Source organism: Myotis daubentonii, chromosome 1, assembly GCF_963259705.1.
Source record: "Myotis daubentonii chromosome 1, mMyoDau2.1, whole genome shotgun sequence".
Lineage (NCBI taxonomy): Eukaryota > Metazoa > Chordata > Mammalia > Chiroptera > Vespertilionidae > Myotis > Myotis daubentonii.
In genome coordinates, this window is record NC_081840.1 from 104,544,839 (window position 1) to 104,565,397 (window position 20,559).

The 20,559-nt window shown below is 43.2% G+C and overlaps 2 protein-coding genes across 29 annotated transcripts in view; one reads left to right on the plus strand and one right to left on the minus strand.

Annotated features, from left to right (window-relative positions):
* PARD3 (par-3 family cell polarity regulator) overlaps nucleotides 1–20,559 on the minus strand; it is a 780,879-nt gene that overhangs the window by 644,520 nt on the left and 115,800 nt on the right. For 27 of the 28 annotated variants that reach the window (XM_059655831.1, XM_059655947.1, XM_059655813.1 and 24 more), the window contains exon 2: nucleotides 12,667–12,768. The exons of the other annotated variant lie outside the window; for it this stretch is intronic. In XM_059655831.1, coding sequence (XP_059511814.1) covers nucleotides 12,667–12,768 — 102 coding nt within the window. The remainder of the gene's footprint in view (nucleotides 1–12,666; nucleotides 12,769–20,559) is intronic. 28 annotated transcript variants of the gene reach the window in all.
* LOC132211121 (SUMO-conjugating enzyme UBC9-like) lies at nucleotides 6,008–6,902 on the plus strand. Its single transcript, XM_059655693.1, has one exon. It carries the CDS (start codon nucleotides 6,033–6,035, stop codon nucleotides 6,507–6,509), a length of 477 nt encoding a protein of 158 aa, XP_059511676.1. The 5' UTR covers nucleotides 6,008–6,032; the 3' UTR covers nucleotides 6,510–6,902.

A 20,559-nucleotide genomic window follows, 5' to 3' on the forward strand; every position in this document is an offset into this window, starting at 1 on the left:
ACAGAGCAGGGCCCATCAGGGGGGTTGGGACTCCGTACCCTGTCATGCACAGAGCAGGGTCAATCAGGGGGTTGGGGAGCTCCCCCCGTCACACACAGAGCATGGCCCATCAGGGGTTTGAGGAGCTCTCCCCTGTCACTCACAGAGTAGGGCCGATAGGGGAATTGGGGCACCACCCCCTGTCACACTCAGGGCAGGGCGGATCAGGGGGTTGGGGTGCCGCCCTCTATCACCCACAGAGCAGGGCCGATCAGGGGGTTGGGACGCTGCCACTGTCATACTCAGGACAGGGCCAATGGGGAGGTTATGGCTCTACCCCATCACACACAGAGCAGGGCCTGTGGGAGGTGGGGGGGGGGGGGGGTTGGGGCGCTGCACCCTGTCACACACAGAGCAGGGCTGAGCAGGGGGTTGAGGCGCCGCACCCTGTCACACACAGAGCCGCAGGGTGATGAGGGGGTTGGGGAACTCCGCCCTATCAGGCAGAGAGCAGGGCTGATCAGGGGGTTGGAGCACCTTCCCCTGTCATGAACAGAGCAGGGTGGATAGGGAGGTTGTGGCCCCGCCCCCTGTCACACACAGAGCCACAGGGCCATCAGGGGGTTTGGGTGCTGCCCCCTGTCATGCTGATCCCGGTGCCGGGAGGCCTCACGGCTCCGCTGATCCTGGTGCTGGGAGGCACATTACCCTTTTACTATACAGGATAGAGGCCTGGTGCATGGGTGGGGCAGGCTGGTTTTCCCTAAAGGGTGTCCTGGATCAGGGTGGGGGTCCCCGGCCAGCCTGGGTGAGGAGATGATGGCTGTTTGCAGCTGGTCACACACCCTTCAGGATGGGGGTTCCCACTGGGGTGCCTGGCCAGTCTGGGTGAGGGGCTGAGGGCTGTTTTCAGGCCGACTGAAGCTCCCAACTGCTCCTTTTTTTCTTTTTCTTTTTTATTCTGGGCCAGCTTTAGCTCTGAGGCTCCAGCTCTTAGGCCTCCACTGCTAAAACCAGGTATCTGGTTTGTTTCGGTTCTATAATCGAAACAATGTATAACTCCAGCTCTGAGATCCTGGGCTCGCTGAAAGCAGGTTTCTGGGGTTTTGGTTAGCTTCTATATTTGTTACAATGTTTCTTAAACTGCAAGCTCAGAGGCCGGCAAGGCAGGCGGGGAACATTGGAGTCCTCCGTCACTGAAGCAAGCAAGCCTCATGTTAGTTTCAAGCTGCCTGACTGCTGGCCGCCATCTTGGCTGACAGTTAATTTGCATATCTCGCTGATTAGCCAATGGGAAGGGTAGCGGTTGTATGCCAATTACCATGTTTCTCTTTTATTAGATAGGATTATTAACCACCTATTTTTGCCCATCCCTGTAGTGTGATTTACAAATTCATATCTGCAACTCTAAACTTTTCCTTAAGCTAGCTTCAGACCTACATATCTAATGACCTACTTGACATCTCTTCTTAGATGTCCCAAAGGCATTTCAAAATCAGTTTAAATATCTCAATAGGATGAAGACTGACTATCCCCAGCCCTGTACCCTTATTCCACTTCTTAAATCTTCTACTTAAACGAACCTCCCACAGTAAACAGAATCCCCCTATTCCCTTCAACAATATATGGAACTTTCATATGCTCCACCCGATCTCCTCCAGTTAAAACTTCCTCCAATTAAAAAGTCACCTTTTTATCTGCTTTGCCCTCATTCTTCACAGCCTGAAATTCTGGAAAATCTAACTCCAAAACATATCTCAACTCAATTCATATATCCCCAAGTCTATACTAGGCTCAGACACCACCATCTCTTCACAGGATGACAGCCTTCTCAATGGTCTTTCTCCCCTCTCCTGCCCATTTACAATATATTTTTCACAAAGCTATCTTCTAAAACTATGTCACTCCATAGTCTGACAGTTCAGTGGCTTTTTGTTGCATTTAGTATCAAATTTCAAAATTGCTTAATGTAATCTTTAATAACTCCCCCTTACCTCCTTCCTCTGCAAATGCACCTCTTTCCCCTCTCCCAATTGCTCACTGCATATCAGCAACACCAATTCCCTTTGGATCCAATAACACACCTCAGCCTTTTCTCTACTTCAGATTGTTCTACCAGTTGCTCCCTCTGCCTAGAGTCCTCTGACCCCAGATGTTCCCAGATCTGGTTCCTCATTATCCAATTAACCAACTCCACACCATTTGTCTTCTCCTCAGAGATGTACTTTTCAACAGGCTGCAGGTACCAATTTCCACCCACCCATCTATTCTATATCCCATCCCAGATTACTTTGTATCCTCATTGCAAGGAAAGCTCTAGGATATGAGAGAACTTCTTCCACCCACAAACATCCTCCGCACTTCCAGCTGTTTCTCAATTATATTAAAAATGAAAAGCATTTCTTGAAATACTATCAAAAGATGGAATGAAGAAATGAGTGAATCCATAAGATCTGTTTAAGCTGTGCTCAAGTAAATGTTGTAAATTGAATATGATATATGAGCAAGGGACATCAATAAATGTGAACTGTGATAAAATTATATATGACACTAATAAACAATGATATAAGAAGACAAAGTAATGTGGCAAAATTAAAATTCACATGTTTTACTAGCCAAAATAGCTTCTTTCTGCAACCCTAACCAACAGTTAAAATGTCTGTTATTTGAGTTCAGGCAGAAGCCCAAAGAAGTAAAAAAGATCTATAAGTTTGGAAAACATATTTGGTTCTGCCTTTATTTTGAAATGGGGACCCTATACCTGGCCGGAATGGCTCAGTGATTGAGTGTCAACCTGTGAACCAGGAGGTCACAGTTCAATTCCCAGTCAGAGCACATGCCTAGGTTGTGGGCTTGATCCCCAGTGTGGGGCATGCAGGAGGCAGCCCAGCAATAATTCTCTCTCATCATTGATGTTTCTTTCTCTCTCCCCCTGTCCCTTCCTCACTGAAATCAATAAAAAATATATTTTGAAAAGAAATATTCCAATCATCTGCTAAACCCTAAAAACACTTTTAAAAATAAAAACAATACCATCACACCAAAAAAATTAAGATACCTAGGAATAAACTTAACTAAAAAGGTAAAAGACCTCTACTCAGAAAACTACAAGACGTTGAAAAAAGAGATAGAGGAAGACATAAACAGATGGAAGAACGTACCATGTTCATGGATTGGTAGAATCAGCATCATTAAAATGTCCATAATACCCAAAGCAATCTATAAATTCAACGCACTTCCCATTAACATACCAACGGCATATTTCACAGACCTAGAACGAACTCTCCAAAAATTCATCTGGAATAAAAAAAGACCCCAAATAGCTGGAGCGATCCTGAGAAAGAAGAACAAAGTAGGTGGGCTCTCAATACCAGATATCAAGCTGTATTACAAAGCCACTGTTCTCAAAACTGCCTGGTACTGGCACAAGAACAGGCATCTAGATCAATGGAATAGAACAGAGAACCCAGAAATCGACCCGAACCACTATGCTCAATTAATATTTAAAAAGGAGGCGAGAACATACAATGGAGTCAAGACAGTCTCGTCAATAAATGGTGTTGGGAAAATTGGACAGATATATGCAAAAAAATGAAACTAGACCACCAACTTACACCACACACAAAAATAAACGCAAAATGGATAAAGGACTTAAATGTAAGACGGGAAACCATAAAAATACTAGAGGAATCCAAAGGCAACAAAATCTTAGACATATGCCGAAGCAATTTCTTCACCGATACAGCTCCTAGGGCAGTGGTTCTCAACCTGTGGGTCGCGACCCCTTTGGGGGTCAAACGACCCTTTCGCAGGGGTCGCCTAAGACCATCAGAAAACACATATATAGTTACATATTGTTTTTGTGATTAATCACTATGCTTTAATTATGTTCAATTTGTAACAATGAAAATATATCCTGCATATCAGATATTTACATTATGATTCATAACAGTAGCAAAATTACAGTTATGAAGTAGCAACAAAAATAATTTTATGATTGGGGTCACCACAACATGAGGAACTATATTAAAGGGTCGTGGCATTAGGAAGGTTGAGAACCACTGTCCTAGAGCATGGGAAACTAAAGAGAAAATAAACAAATGGGACTACATCAAAATAAAAAGCTTCTGCACAGCAAAAGAAACCATCAACAAAACAACAAGAAAGCCCAATGCATGGGAGAACATATTTGCCAATGTTATCCCCAATAAGGGTTTAATCTCCAACATTCATAGGAACTCATACAAAATAACAAAAGGAAGATAAACAATCCAATCAAAAAATGGGCAAAGAACCTAAATAGACACTTTTCAAAAGAGGACATTCAGAAAGACAAGAGACATATGAAAACATGCTCAAAGTCACTAATCATCCGAGAGATGCAAATCAAAACAACAATGAGGTATCATCTCACACCTGTCAGAATGGCTATCATCAGCAATTCAACAAATGACAAGCGCTGGAGAGGATGCGGAGAAAAAGGAACACTCGTGCACTGCTGGTGGGAATGCAGACTGGTGCAGCCACTATGGAAGACAGTATGGAGTTTCCTCAAAAAGTTAAAAATGGAACTCCCATTTGACCCAGTGATCCCACTTCTAGGAATATATCCCAAGAAACCAGAAACACCAATCAGAAAGGATATATGCATCCCTATGTTCATAGCAGCATAATTTACCCTAGCTAAGATTTGGAAACAGCCTAAGTGCCCATCAGCAGATGAATGGATTAGAAAACTGTGGTACATCTACACAATGGAATACTATGCTGCTGTAAAAAAGAAGGAATTCTTACCATTTGCAACAGCATGGATGGAACGGGAAAGCATTATGCTAAGTGAAATAAGCCAGTCAATGAAAGAAAAATACCACATGATCTCACTCATTTATTGATAATAAAGACCATTATAAACTGATGAACAAAAATAGATAAAGAGGCAGAGCAGCATCGAACAGACTGTCAAACTACACCGGGAATGCAAGGGAGTGTTGGGGGGCACGGGGGGGTAAAAGATCAACCGAAGGACTTGTATGCATGCATATAAGCATAGCCAATGGACACAAGACACTGGGGGGGGGGGGGGTAGGGGAGACTGGGGAAAGGTCAAGGGGGAAAAAAGGAGACATATGTAATACTCTTTGTAATACTTTAAGCAATAAAACAAAATTTTAAAAATTAAATAAATAAATAAAAATAAAAACAAAAAATAATAATAATAAAATGGGGACACTAACATCTATCTTGCAATGCTGAAACAATGGCATGACCATAGCCTGCTACAGTGTATAGCACACATGACAGAATGAAAATGTAGTTACTATATTAGTTGACTCATTCTGACTTACAGAAAGATCAAATGGTATAGAACTTGCTTCTTTTCCTACAAAACAGAAATGGAAAAAAAATCTGCTACTTTCTACATGATTTCTGTCCTGTGTGAATAAATGTGTGAAGGAATAAATGTATCATTTAAAATTCTTCTCCACAATTATTCAGAAAATATTAATGAAAAAGAAACAGTTACCTACCCTATACCTTTTTTTTCTTTTTTCTTTGCATGACAACAATGCTTTATTATTTATGTGTTTCATTCAAGATATGAGACAAAGAAAAATTTAAGCTGAACATTTTTCAAAGATGCAATTTATTATAAAGCAGCTTTTGGCACTATTTATTCTGGACCACTTGTTTTGAGATGTGCTGTTTTCTAGAGAACTGTCATTGTTTACCAGGTAAGATTTTAAAACTGTATACAAAGTCTACCCTCCACCCCCTGCCCAAACCTTATTAAAATATAATGGACATATGGCATTGTGTAAGTTTAAGGTGTACAACAGGGGTGCGAAACATCTGGCCTATAGGCCATACAAAGCCTGCGAAGTCATTTAGTGTGGCCCTGCCAAGGCATTAGGGTTGAGCTGATTAACCATTAACTGCCACGCGTCCAAAATGGAAACCATCCCCACACACCACAATATTTTGAATTTAATTTAAAAAATCAGAGTCCCGAGACAAAGGAAGTGCCGAGCCGCAGCCTCCCTAGGACTTTGAATATGTCGGGGATCGCCCTCAGCAGACTCGCCCAGGAGAGAAAAGCTTGGAGAAAAGACCACCCATTTGGTTTTGTAGCTGTCCCAACAAAAAACCCCGACAGCACAATGAACCTCATGAACTGGGAGTGTGCCATTCCAGGGGAAAGAGGGACCCCTTGGGAAGGAGGCTTGTTTAAACTACGCATGGTCTTCAAAGATGACTATCCATCCTCACCTCGGAAATGCAAATTTGAACCACCATTATTTCACCTGCACGTGTACCCTTCGGGCACTGTGTGCTTGTCCATCCTCGAGGAAGACAAGGACTGGAGGCCAGCCATCACAATTAAGCAGATCTTATTAGGAATACAGGAACTTCTAAATGAACCAAATATTCAAGATCCAGCTGAAGCAGAGGCATACACAATTTACTGCCAAAACAGAGTGGAATATGAGAAAAGGGTTCGAGCACAAGCCAAGAAGTTTGCACCCTCATAAGCAGCGACCTGCGGCAGGCAACATCAAAAGGAAGGGATTGGTTTGGCAAGAACTTGTTTACAACATTTGCAGATCTAGCGTTGCTCTATACAATGACTAGTCACCTAGGGGAGGTGGGCGGGCACCATTTTCCATTTCTGCCACTGGTACACAGTTCTCCACTTGCTGAATTGCCCAGTTTTTCATACAGGGTCTCTTCCTTCAATCTTATGTATTTTGATTGTTATGTAAAACTTGCTTTTATTTTAATATTGATGTCAGTATTTCAACTGCTGTAAAATGATAAACTTTTATACTTCAAAAAAATCAATTTGCAATGAATATTATAAAAATAAATATATTACTCACAATTGGGGTGTTCTGAAATATTTTCAGCTGAAAATTCTCACGAAATATGATTTTAAGGTTGGTCTATAGACGCTTATGGCGTACAATGCGTTAAATGTTTGGCCAAATATAGCAAGCTAATTTTAAGTTGATAATTTTGTATGGTCTGAGAATGATGTTATAAATATCCAAATGGCCCTTGGCAGTACAAAGGTTCCCCATCCCTGGTGTATACATGTCAATTTGCCACACTGATATATTTGCAAAATGATCACCACCACAGCATTAGCTAATACCTAAATCATTACAACACAGAATTAACATTTCTTCTTTGTGGTGAGAACATTTAAGATCTACTCTCCTAGCAACTTCTAAGCAAATAAAAAAGTATTATTAATATAATCACTATGACGTACATTACAGAAGGAACAAGCAAAACAGGGAAAGTAGATCTAGACATTCTATATTTTAGAAAATTAAACCTACAAGAACCTAACACAACCCACACAAATTTTGAACAAATTTTGGTAAATCCTGGTCATTGGGATTATATAGGCACTAAAAGAAAATTTTCCCAGTGCTGTGCATTGAACTCTAATAATTAAAGAGTAATGAGCAACATTATGATTAATTAAGTACTTCAATATTATTTTGCTATCATTTGAATTAATTGCTTATTAATCCTAATTTCCCTCTATATAAAATAACTTTTCATAATTTCACAAAGTCACAGTGACCAAGTATCAGATTTGCACCTTTGAGACAATTTTCCCCATTATAAAGATTGATGGCAGAGCCATTAAACCTATAGTTTCAAAGTTTAGTGAGCCTCAGTGATACCTGGAGAATTATAATGCAGATCCGCAGGACTGTCTCACAGAAATCCTACTCCCTAGGCTAGGTATCTGGGTTTTAAACAAGTGCCCATGGGTTTTTCATAAAACAGAACATTTTTTAGAAGGAATTTTATTGTTTAGAAGATTTGTAATGCTTTTTTTAACCTAAAAGCAAAACAGGTGTCAAGCTCTTTACTCAGAGTAGCTGCTGAAAGCCTATCAGAAGAAATCATGACAGAAAACTTCCCCTACCTGATGAAAGAAATAGACTTACAAGTCCAGGAAGCGCAGAGAACCCCAAATAAGAGGAATCCAAAGAGGACCACACCAAGACACATCATAATTAAAATGCCAAGGGCAAAAGACAAAGAGAGAATCTTAAAAGCAGCAAGAGAAAAACAGTTAGTTACCTACAAGGGAGTACCCATACAACTGTCAGCTGATTTCTCAACAGAAACTATGCAGGCCAGAAGGGAGTGGCAAGAAATATTCAAAGTGATGAAAAGCAAAAACTTACAACTAAGATTACTCTACCCAGCAAAGCTATCATGTAGAACTGAAGGTAAGAGAAAGGGCTTCGCAGACAAGAAAAAGCTAAAGGAGTTCATCACCACCAAACCAGGATTATATGAAATGCTGAAGGATATTCTTTAAGAAGAGGAAGAAGAAGAAAAAGGTAAAGGTAAAAATTATGAACAACAAAGTGACAACAAATAAATATCAACAAGTGAATCTAAAAATTAAGTCAGAATAAACTGGTGAATATAATAGAAGCAGGGGCATAGAAAGGGAGTGGACTGCCAATTCTCGGGAGGAAGAGGGTGTGGGGGGTGCAGGAAGAGACTGGACAAAAATCTTACACCTATGGATGAGGACAGTGGCGGGGGGTAAGGGCATGGGGTGGGGTGGAAACCAGGTGGAAGGGAGCGGGGGGGTGGGAGGGGAGAGGAACATCTGTAATAACCTGAACAATAAAGATTTATTTAAAAATATATATATACGTTGACTAAATCACAATCAAATTTCAGAACCATGGAAGAGGTCATACAACTGACCACACACAACCCCTCAATTTGAACAATGCACCTGACAATACCTGTGGGATTTGGATGTTACAATTCTGGATTATTCAATATACTTTTGACAGTTACAACATAAAATACGCCCTTTAATCTAGAAAGCTCATTCAAAAATTTTTACTTGATCATGTATATTTTTAAGTATTTCTGAACAAATAAAATAAGTTATTTCAGTCTGTAGTACATTATACTCTCTAACACTTTTCTATTTGGAAACTGAATTTAATCTGCATCATAGACAATTATTTATAAACTAGGGGCCCGGTGCACGAAATTCGTGCACTGGGTGTGTGTGTGGGGGAGTGTCCCTCAGCCCAGCCTGCCCCCTCTCACATACTGGGAGCCCTCAGGCGTTGACCTCCATCACCCTCCAATCGCAGGATCGGCCCCTTGCCCAGGCCTGACACCTCTGACAGAGGCGTAGACCCCCATCACCCTCTGATCACCTGATCGGCCCCTTGCCCAGGCCTGACGCCTCCGCCAGAGGTGTCAGGCTTGGACAGGGGACCCCCATCTCCCCCCCGATCACTGGCTCTGGCCCCCGCCCAGGCCTGAGGCCTCAGCCAGAGGAGTTGACCCTCATCACCCTCCGATCACCAATCACCGGATCGGCCCCTTGACCAGGCCTGAGACCTCCAGCAGAGGTGTCAGGCCTGGGCAGGGGACCGCCAGCTCCCAGTGGTTGCAGGCTCCGCCCCTGCCCCTGCAGGAAGCCTCTGGCCTAGGTGTCCGGCCCGGGCAGCGGGGACCCGCAGCTGCAGCGGCCCCGCGATCGTGGGCTTCGCTTTAGGCCCAGGCAAGGGACCCCTAGCTCCCGGGACTGCCAGCTTCGACCGTGTCCAGCTCCCATCGCTGGCTCCACCCCTACTTCCTGCTATCACTGGCCAGGGCGGCAAAGGCGCCTGATTCTCCGATCATGGCTGGGGGGCAGGGCAAAGGCGGCCCCAGGGCCGCCTTTGCCCTGCCCCCCAGCTCTTAGCTCCCCCCTGGGTTTCTGATCACTGTCAGTGGCAGGGGGCTTCTTCCTGCTTTCCCTTTCGCCTCCCTGCATTGTGCCTACATATGCAAATTAGCCGCCATCTTGTTGGCAGTTAACTGCCAATCTTAGTTGGCAGTTAATTTGCATATAGCCCTGATTAGCCAATGAAAAGGGTATCGTCGTACGCCAATTACCATTTTTCTCTTTTATTAGTGTAGATGTATTTCACTTAATAATATTTAAAACATTTTCCCAGTTTAAACAATATTTTAACTTGTGTAGGAAATATAAAAGATTCTAGAAAACATATTCATCAAATTTGCACAAAAAAATCTAAAACACTATTAAATAACTTATGAATTTAATATGCAACAATTTTAGAAGATCAATTTGCCTTATCCTTAGTTTTTGTGTGTGATCTAATAGTTAATTGTGTTATAGAAGAGTATATTATTTTCAGCTCCTGAGTAACAAATTATCCCAAAGATCTAACAAGAATATCAACCACCTTAACCTAATTCATCTTTATAGAACACTGAATCCAACAACTGCAAAATATACATTATTTTCAACTATATATGGAACATCAGCCAAAAATGTCATCTATGGGGCATAAAATAAGTCTCAATACTTTTCAGGAGATTTTTATAATCATACTGCTGCACATCTTCATCTTAGTATTTTACCTACCCACCATGCAGACTCTATTTAAGTGTGTATGTTGACTGGAGGTGCAGGGAAGAAGGGTGAGGAAGCATAATCTGTACTTTGTAAACCTACAAAGCATTACTGCATGTTGCTGAACGTAATGAGTCCATTTAGCTCATTGTTCTCAGAAGCACTGGTCACAGTCCCACCAACCTCATTCATCAACCACCCAACATCCACAGGAGGTTATTCCAAGCAATACAGCAGAGCTAAACATACCTCAGAGGCAACCGTATACACTGGTTCTCATTCCCTCTATTGAAAGGCGAAAAGTCAAAACAAAAAGTATGAATGTGTCTATATCTCAAGATAAAGAAAGGTCAGAAAATAAAGGCCACTCAAATACCAACAGTGATGAGCTCTGAGTAACAATGGGATTACAGGTGATTATTTCCTTCTTTACATTTTATTTTTCCTGATAAGGAGCTATTTTATTTTTATAGAAGAAAAAAATACAAGAACGGAATGAGGGAAGGGGGGGGGGGGAGAAAGGGGAGGGGAGGAGGAAGAAAAGGAAAAATAAAAACAGAGAGAGACAAAGAAAGAACTAACAAATAGGAAAAGGAAGGGAGAAGAGGAAAATGATGAAAGATAAACACAACATTAGTTCATCTCTTATTATGTCTGGGGAAGGGTACCTGTTTAAAACCTCCATAAATCTCTGTAGTTGCCTTAAGCTTTGGAGCTGAACTGCACAATAAATTGACTATAATTTAAGTCTTACAGTGGAATGCAGGCAAAGAATTTGGGAGTCATCTATTCCTGGGCTCACTGGAAAGCCCAAAAGAGATAAATGACAGAAAATCACAAATGGGCAGGAAATTTCTGCATTTCTGACACTATGTACTCCTGGCCCACAGAAACAACAGAATCAGATATCCCTCGATGTGCATAGTATTTGGTACCTGAAATTTTTCATTTTTCTTAAGATTTCAAGAAAACATATAAGACACCCGCCATTTCTGAGGCAAGAACCATTTTAATGTAGGAGTAAACAAGACATAACAGCTATGCTTACCCAGCTCACAGCCAAGCAAAGAGGGGTATGGAGGATGAGGCAAAGGACCAGTAATAAGAGAGAGCCCTCAGCAGGACCAGGGCCCAGACGATTTTACCATCAACCCCAGGACATATCCTCGCTGGTTTTATCTAACTGGTGCTATTACATGGCCATGATGACACAACTGTGTATGCACTGAGCCTTTCTATAATTTGTTATAAGTAAACTCAAAAGAGGGTGTGGCCAAAGCCTATTCAAGTCACACCACCTAATTACAATAAAGAATTTGCTGATGCACAGCCTGCTTGGCTCAGTGGTTGAGCGTCAACCTATGAACCAGAAAGTCACAGTTCAATTCCCTGTAAAGGGACATAACCAGGCTCAACCCCCATTGGGGGGTATACAGGAGGCAGCCAATCAATGATTCTTTCTCATCAATGTTTCTATCTCTCTCCCTCTCCCTTCCTCTCTGAAAACAATAAAATACTTTTTAAAAAATTGCTGACTTTTATATGCAGAGACAAATATCCTCTCGCAAAGTCTTAAAATGTTGAGTCATTATTCCTCTCTTGCTTCCCCCTCCTTCCCTTAGAGTGCAGTCAAAAGGGTGAGTACAAGCAAATGATGAAGTGCCTGTGGGTGGCCACATTCAACATGCCAAAATCAAAGTCTTGGTTAAAAACAGCATTCCAGTAAAAGCACCCAAGTAACATGAAGGAAAAGATGGCTTTCTGAGAGCCCAGGACACAAGGGAGATGCCAGGGATGCACACTGGTTTTATAGCCAGGTAGTGCATCACACAGGCCAGCTATTGGGGTTGAGCCAAAGTGGGGATCAGAACTCAGAAACCTGCGTACCGCACACTGAAACACATAATGATCTCAATGAGGGACTTGAGTGGTCAGGAAAGATGCCATATTTGGTTAAAATGGCGAGGTGGGGGGGGGTGGGGAAAAACACCTTTTAAAGATCTATCCATTTAAAAAGTTGCAATTTTAAAATTCCAAAACTTAGTACTGCATCCCAGGTATTAAGGAAAGCATTATACCTTAGGGTTCAGGGTAGTAAAAATTCACAATACTTAAATAACAAACATCCAAAGTGAGTGGCCCAAATGTTCTTTAAAATATGTGTGTCTAAAACAGGAAGGAAAGTATTCCCACCTACCCACTCCCTCCCCAGTCTTCATAACTGGCACTCAGAGCAGCTTCCCTGGACTTGAACTCACTCTGTCTTTATCATCTGCTACATCACAGAGGATGTCATCAAGATCCAGTATTCCTCCATCTCCATGTTCCAGTCGATGCACCTGTATCCAGTAGCTTGGATCCTGTACAAAAGAACACAAATATCAAATGCATCAAGTTAGCATCACAAAAAGGAAATCCAACAATTTTAACTGCAAGAACTTCCTGTTATAAAAAAACATCCTATCTAATAAAAGAGAAACATGGTAATTAGCGTACAACCGCTACCCTTCCCATTGGCTAATCAGGGCAATATGCAAATAAACTGCCAGCCAAGATGGCGGCAGGCAGCCAGGCAGCTTAAAGTGAACATGAGGCTTGCTTGCTTCAGTGACGGAGGACTCCAACATTCCCCACCTGCGGCTGCAGGCCTCTGAGCTGCAACTCTAAGCAACTATGTTACAAATATAAAAACTAAACAAACCTGCTTTAGTCCGTTGGGCTTCAGCCAGCAGGATCACAACATTGTTTCAAATACAGAAGGTAAACAAAGGCCAGAAACCTGCTTTCAGCAGCGGAAGCCTAAGAGCTGGAGCCAAGCCTCAAAGCTAAAGCTGGCCCAGAATAAAAAAGAAAAAAAGGAGCAGTTGGGAGCTTCAGTCACTCGCCAGCCTGAAAACAGCCCTCAGCCCCTCACCCAGACTGGCCAGGCACCCCAGTGGGGACCCCCATCCTGATCCAGGACACCCTTCAGGGCAAACCAGCCGGCCCCAACCCGTGCACCAGGCCTCTATTCTATATAGTAAAAGGGTAATATGCCTCCCAGCACCGGGATCAGCGGAGCCGCGAGGCCTCCTGGCACCGGGATCAGTGTGACAGGGGCAGCGCCCAAACCCCCTGATCGCCCTGCAGCTCTGTGTGTGACAGGGGGTGGGGCCACAACCTCCCTATCCGACCTGCTCTGTTCGTCACAGGGGAAGGCACCCCAACCCCCTGATCAGCCCTGCTCTGTGCCTGATAGGGGGAGCTCCCCAACCCCCTGATCGCCCTGCGGCTCTGTGTGTGACAGGGTGCGGCGCCCCAACCCCCTGATCGGCCCTGCTCTGTGTGTGACAGGGTAGAGCCATAATGTTCCCATCAGCCCTGCCCTGAGTGTGAGAGTGGCGGAGCCCCAACCCCCTGATCGGCCCTGCTTTGTGGGTGATAGAAGGCGGCGCCCCAACCCCCACCCCACGGGCCCTGCTCTGTGTGTGATGGGGTAGAGCCATAACCTCCCCATCGGCCCTGCCCTGAGAGTGACAGTGGCAGCACCCCAACCCCCTGATCCACCCTGCTCTGTGTGTGACAGGGGGTGGTTCCCCAACTCCCCTATTGGCCCTACTCTGTGAGTGACAGGGGGGAGCTCCTCAACCCCCTGATGGGCCCTGCTCTGTGCATGACAGGGGGTGGCGCCCCAACCTTCCCATCGACCCTGCCTTGAGTGTGAAAGGGAGCAGTGCCCCAACCCCCCAATCGGCCCTACCCTGAGCGTGACTGAGGGTGGCATCGCAACCTCCCAATCCACCCTGCTCTGTGCATAACAGGGGGCGGCGCCCCAACTCCCCAATCAGCCCTGCTCTGAGCCCGACCAGGGGCTGCACGTCGGGATTGGGCCTGCCCTCTGCCACCCGGGAGTGGGCCTAAGCCAGCAGGTTGTTATCTCCCGAGGGGTCCCAGACTGCAAGAGGGCACAGGCCGGGCTGAGGGACCCCTCCTCCCCCCCGAGTGCACAAATTTTTGTGCACCGGGCCTCTAGTATTCTAATAAACAAGCAGCATATAGTGTATGTCTGAAACACTAATGTCACAGCATATTTGAATAAAAAGAGGTGGCATACCCTGGTTGCCCAAAGTACTTCCTAATAACAGGCCTGAATACACTGGAATAATATGGAAGACTATAAGTGAGCAAGCTCAGACCAATGTGTGTGGTTTGAGCTTATTTTTGGAAGGGAAAAATTACATACACTTGTATATGTGCATATAAAAATGACCAACAAAAGTCCTAGCCAGTGTGGTTGGAGCACTCGTTGGTTGGAGCATTGTCCTGTACACTGAAAGACTGAGGTTTTGATTCTCGGTCAGGGCACATACCTAGGTTATGGGTTCGGGGAGCATAACCAATAGATGTTTCTCTTTCAAATCAATGTTTCTTCCTCTCCCTGTCCCTGTCTCTCCCTCCCTCTTCCCCTCTCCCTAAAATCAATAAACATATCCTCATGTGAGGATTAAAAAAATGTCCAAAAAAAAAAAAATACACACCAAAATTTCCAGTGGTTCTCTCTGAAAAGTGGAATTGGAAGTAAAAAATTTCATTTTAAATCTTATACACTTCTACACAGGATATGTATTGTGTGTATACATATATACATATATATACTGTAACAAAAACATGTTTTGAAATTATTTACAGAACATAATTCTTTGGTTTTGGGGTTTGTATATTTTTAATCCTCACCCGGGGATATATTTATTGACTAGAGAGAGAGGAAGGGGAGGAGATTAAGAGGTAGGGAGGGAAGGAAAGAAAAAGAGAAACATCGATGTGAAAGAGAAGAATCAACAGGTTGCCTCCCACACGCACCCCAATCAGGGATAGAACCCACAACCTAGGTATGTGCCCTAACAGGGAATTGAACCTGCAACTTTTTTGGTGTATGGGACAATGCTCCAACCAACTGAGCTCCCCCAAGCCAGGGCATAGTTATTTGTTTTTAGAGTTCCACAATCATTCTCATTTGTATACTCAAATAAAAATGTACTAAATTGTTATCTTTTGCCTTTAACTACTGAATTATCCACAACACGGAATTACTAATAAAAAGTTCAAGTTAACAGTCCATTTTTCCAATTTAAAGTGATGTTAAGTACTATTCTTTCTTAAAGGAAAGGCTGGGAGGGAAAAGGCAAAAGATTAATCATAGTTATATACACATTCCTGGACCCCACCCCAGATATCCTGGCTTAGACAGACCTTCCAGGGTTGAGGCCAAGGAATCCATATCCTTAAGAAGCCCTCCAAGTGAATCTCTAACAAAGCTATGCCTAAGAGTTAGTAAAATGGAACAGTTGTAAAAACTGCATAATTACCAATCCTCGTCATTTTTTAACCAGTACAGAAAGCAGCTCAGACCCTAATTCTCGAAGTTACTAAACATAAAAACCACCATGCAAATAACCTATACTTACTCTGCTCCCAGATCTGGACTTCCTTAAAAGGAGATTCAGTGCTCAAATCAACTGTTCATCCAAAACACAGATTAAGTTTATAAAACACACATGCAACACACCACATGCCACACATACACACACATACCTTGGCATCCCCTGAATTCACGGAGCCTCTACATGATACCCTGAGTCCAATGTCATCCAGACAGCCCTTAGGAAACCTGTTGTGTGAGTTTGAGATGCTCCAGAATTTGTCATTTCTAGATTCGTTGAACCATCAAAGAACAAAGGCACAAACGAACTATACTCCTACTCTTCTATACCAAACTAGAGGCCCGGTGCATGAAATTCGTGCACTGGGGGGAGGGGGTTGTCCCTCAGCCCAGCCTGTACCCTCTCCAATCTGGGACCCCTCAGGGGACATCCCTCTCACAATCTAGGACTGCTGGCTCCTAACCACTCACCTACCTGGCTGCCTGATTGCACTAACCACTCTGCATGCCAGCCTGACAGCCTCCTAACCACACCCCTGCCGGCCTGATTGACGCCTAACTGCTCCCCTGCCAGCACGATCACCCCCAACTGCCCTCCCCTGCAGGCCTGGTCGCCCCCAACTGCCTTCTTCTGCTGGCCATCTTGTGACACTGTGGGGGTGGCCATCTTGTCATGCGAGGGCATGAGGGTCAATTTGCATATTACCTCTTCATTATATAGGACTAGAGACCCGATACATGAAAATTCATGCACTGGAAAGTGGGGAGGTGGGGGGAGTCCCTCAGCCTGGCCTGCCCCCTCTCACAGTCCAGGAGCCCTCAGGGGCGGGAGGCGACCCAGTGATCAGGGGAAGGCGACGCCCCCATCACACCTCTGCTGCTGCCACTGCTGGCAACGCAAGCCTTGGCCGGCCCTGGTTACATGAGACTCGGGCTGGCCCTGGCGGCTGGGGGGCTGGGGGACTGGGGAACTCTGGAGGCAGGCGCGTGGAGTGGCTTGGCCCGCCTGGGGGTGGGCCCAGCCTTGCCGTGCGCTTGCCACCCAGGAAGGGCTGAGGGGACTGGGCGCCCGCCATCTTTGAGGGCGTGGTTGTCAATTAGCATATTCCCTCCTTATTGGCTTTGGGCACTGCCATCTTTGAGGGTGTCGCAGTCAATTAGTATATTCCCTCCTTATTGGCTGTGGTTGCTGCCATCTTTGCAGTCTGCTGCTCAGTCATTTGGTCATCCCTCACTAACCCCTCTGCCAGCCTGGTCGCCCCATGCAGCCTGTTCGGTCGTCCATTCGGTTGCGGTAGTCCCTTAGGCTTTTATATATATAGATGGTATTAACTCTGCAGGAGAAATTAATATCCTGGGGGTCCTCAAAGAAAACGTGTCTCCTAATCATCATTCCCTAGCCTCTTTAAAACAGCAGTCACCAACCAGTGGTCCGTGGATCACTGGTGGTCCGTGAGGTCCAAAAGGTTGCCGACCGCTGGTTTAAGGAAACCTTTGGAGCAGCGGTCGCCAACTGGTGATCCGCAAGGTCCGAATGGTTGGTGATCATTGTCTTAAAACATCCATCCTGCCCTCTTTTCCCCAAAGCAAGCTGTGGATTACCTAATCAACTAATAGTAACTTTCATTTCTGAAACACTTTTATACCCACAGAAGCAGACTGAACTCTAAAATGGGGTTTACAAAAAAGAAAAACTTTAACGTTCCTCATCCTCCTCACTCTCTCCATGAGAGCATAACCTATAGCCTTTATTTAAAATTTGGAACTTCTCTTTTGAAATAAATTTCCACCTAAAGATTTTTTCAACCTCTGAACTATATAAATATAAATATAAATATAAATATAAATATAAATATAAATATAAATATAAATATAAATATAAATATAAATATAAATATAAACATAAACATAAACATAAACATAAACATAAACATAAACATAAATATATATACTTCAGAACTTGCTCCAGACTTTTCCCCATCACTTTACCTTTCACAGCCAGTATTAAGCCCTGCATAACTGTACCCTCTCCACCATACTGAGTGCCCAGAGCCCCACTTGAACCTCCAAGCTAGCCCTTCCCATCCATCAAGACTACTCAGTCATCTGCCTCTTCAAGAGCTCTGCCTGACTGGAAAACCCCAAGCCAGGTTAGAAGTCTATCTCTGACTTCACTATATGGAAAATAGTACTCAGATGTCAACTCTGAGCCATTAAAAGGTGCTAAAACTTTATTTTTACACATGCTAAATCAGCCGTGGGCAAACTACAGCCCACGGGCCAGATTCAGCCTGTTTGAAATGAATAAAACTAAAAAAAAAAAAAAAAGACCGTACCCTTTTATGTAATGATGTTTACTTTGAATTTATATTAGTTCACACAAACACTCCACCCATGTTTTTGTTCCGGCCCTCTGGTCCAGTTTAAGAACCCATTATGGCCCTGGAGTCAAAAAGTTTGCACACCCCTGTGCTAAACTAACAGTACAAAGCCTTCTGTTGACACTACTTTACCATCTAGTTACTATACCAATTTTCTGATCCTCTTTACAGCAAAATGTTTTAAAGATTCTGGTCACAGATTCTTCTCCCAAAACCTCATGCTAATCAGGCTCCCTCCCCACCACATTCCCAAAACTGTCCATCAAGGTCACCAACAGTCCCCCCATGTTGCTTAAGCAATGTTCCTCACATGAGACATCTTCCTGATCTATCACAGAATTTGGTACTACTGACCAATCTCTCCTCCTTGAAACACTCTATAAAACTGGCTTACAATCCTTCAACTATCTGATCAAGGATTGTCTAATTCAAGATTTAGTTGTTGAGGGGACCAAATAGCCTTGACAACACCATGCCAACACATATTATCAGGCTAGCAGTTACTAAGTGCCACTTCATAATACACACTGAATAGATTAAAATGACTATTTGGAGAGAAGGAACCAAAAGGGAATCATCAATAATCCCAGCAGAACATACTACATAGACAAAAGTTAGAGTTGAGCAGGCCATATAAAAATGACCTCCTCCCACAAGAGCATAAAAACCAGAAAGGCTTTTTGCCACTGAGAAATACACTCCTTGGAACAACAGTCTCTTAGAAGATTTTAATTGGCAGCTTTCATTAACACAATTTTCTTTCAAATGACAAAGGACTTGCTGTATTTTCAAGGACATAGTCAAGTACCCATCAGAAGAAAACTCTTCTCCATGTTACAGCATACTTGTTGATTGGACTCTGTGGTAGTTTACACTGAGAAGTTTAAAATAATAATAGCACAATCATTACTGTTTTGAAACTTAGAAGTGTAACTGAACAAAAAATTGTAGCGCCACTTTTGAAAATACCAAAAACACTAATTCTACAATCAGTATACTTGTCATTGGGTTAAAAAACAAACATGATACAACACTCAATAAAAAATATTATGTTACTCACTTATGATGTGTACATATATAATAACCAAAGATTTGAACACTAACAATAATTTTACATTATGATGAGCAAAAAATCTATCAAACAGAAGCAACAAACAAGAAAAGAAGTTCATCCCTCAAGCAGGTAGAGAGAAGTCTACCAAGAAGTAAATGTCCAAGTCAGTCAAGGTTCCCCAAAGATGGGTCATAGCCCAGAGAGGGTATCTGGAGACAATATCACTGAGTACACTGTTCCTCACCCAGATAGAGAACCAGGGTTGAGAAAGGGTAGAGGGAAGATTTCTAAGACCTGCTGAGAAGGAAAGCATGGGTGATTTGATTAGCTGCAAGTTGTAAGGAATACTGATGTCTAGTTTATTGCAGGATATCCACTCTATTGCAGGAGACAAGAGAAAACAGTACAGAAAAAGTCCTAATGAAAGATGACTCCTAGCTCACCATCAAGAAAGCTCTCATACTCCATGAAGAGAATCCTCACATTATGCAACAAGATAATGAGCTTTTATGAGTTGTGACCTGATCATATAAAAGCTCTGCATACTTTATGCCCAAGCAAGTTTCAAGAAAAGTATCTTCAATTAGAAACAATGCCCTACTCTTGCATTACCATGGCATACAGCAATGATCTATAGCAGTGATGGCGAACTTTTTGAGCTCGGCATGTCAGCATTTTGAAAAACCCTAACTTCACCCTGGTGCCGTGTCACATATAGAAATTTTTTGATATTTGCAACCATAGTAAAACAAAGATTTATATTTTTGATATTTATTTTATATATTTAAATGCCATTTAACAAAGAAAAATCAACCAAAAAAATGAGTTCACGTGTCACCTCTGACACGCGTGTCATAGGTTCGCCATCACTGATCTGTAGCCTGACCAATTTTCAAGTGAAAATATATGTGTTAACTAAGACCAGAAAAGATAATTGAAAATCCATGCCAATCAAAAACCTGAGTATTGCCCTAACTGGTTTGGCTCAGTGGATAGAGCGTCGGCCTGCGGACTTAAGGGTCCCAGGTTCAATTCTGGTCAAGGGCATGTACCTTGGTTGCTGGCACATCCCCAGTAGGGGGTGTGCAGGAGGCAGCTGAGCGATGTTTTTCTCTCTCATCGATGTTCCTAACTCTCTATCCCTCTGCCTTCCTCTCTGTAAAATATCAATAAAATATTAAATTTAAAAAAACACACCTGAGTATTAACTATGTGCAAAGCACTGACTGAGCTAAAGCAGCAAACAATTCTTACTATGAGACATTAAAATTTAACAGATGACACATACGTAGTTTAA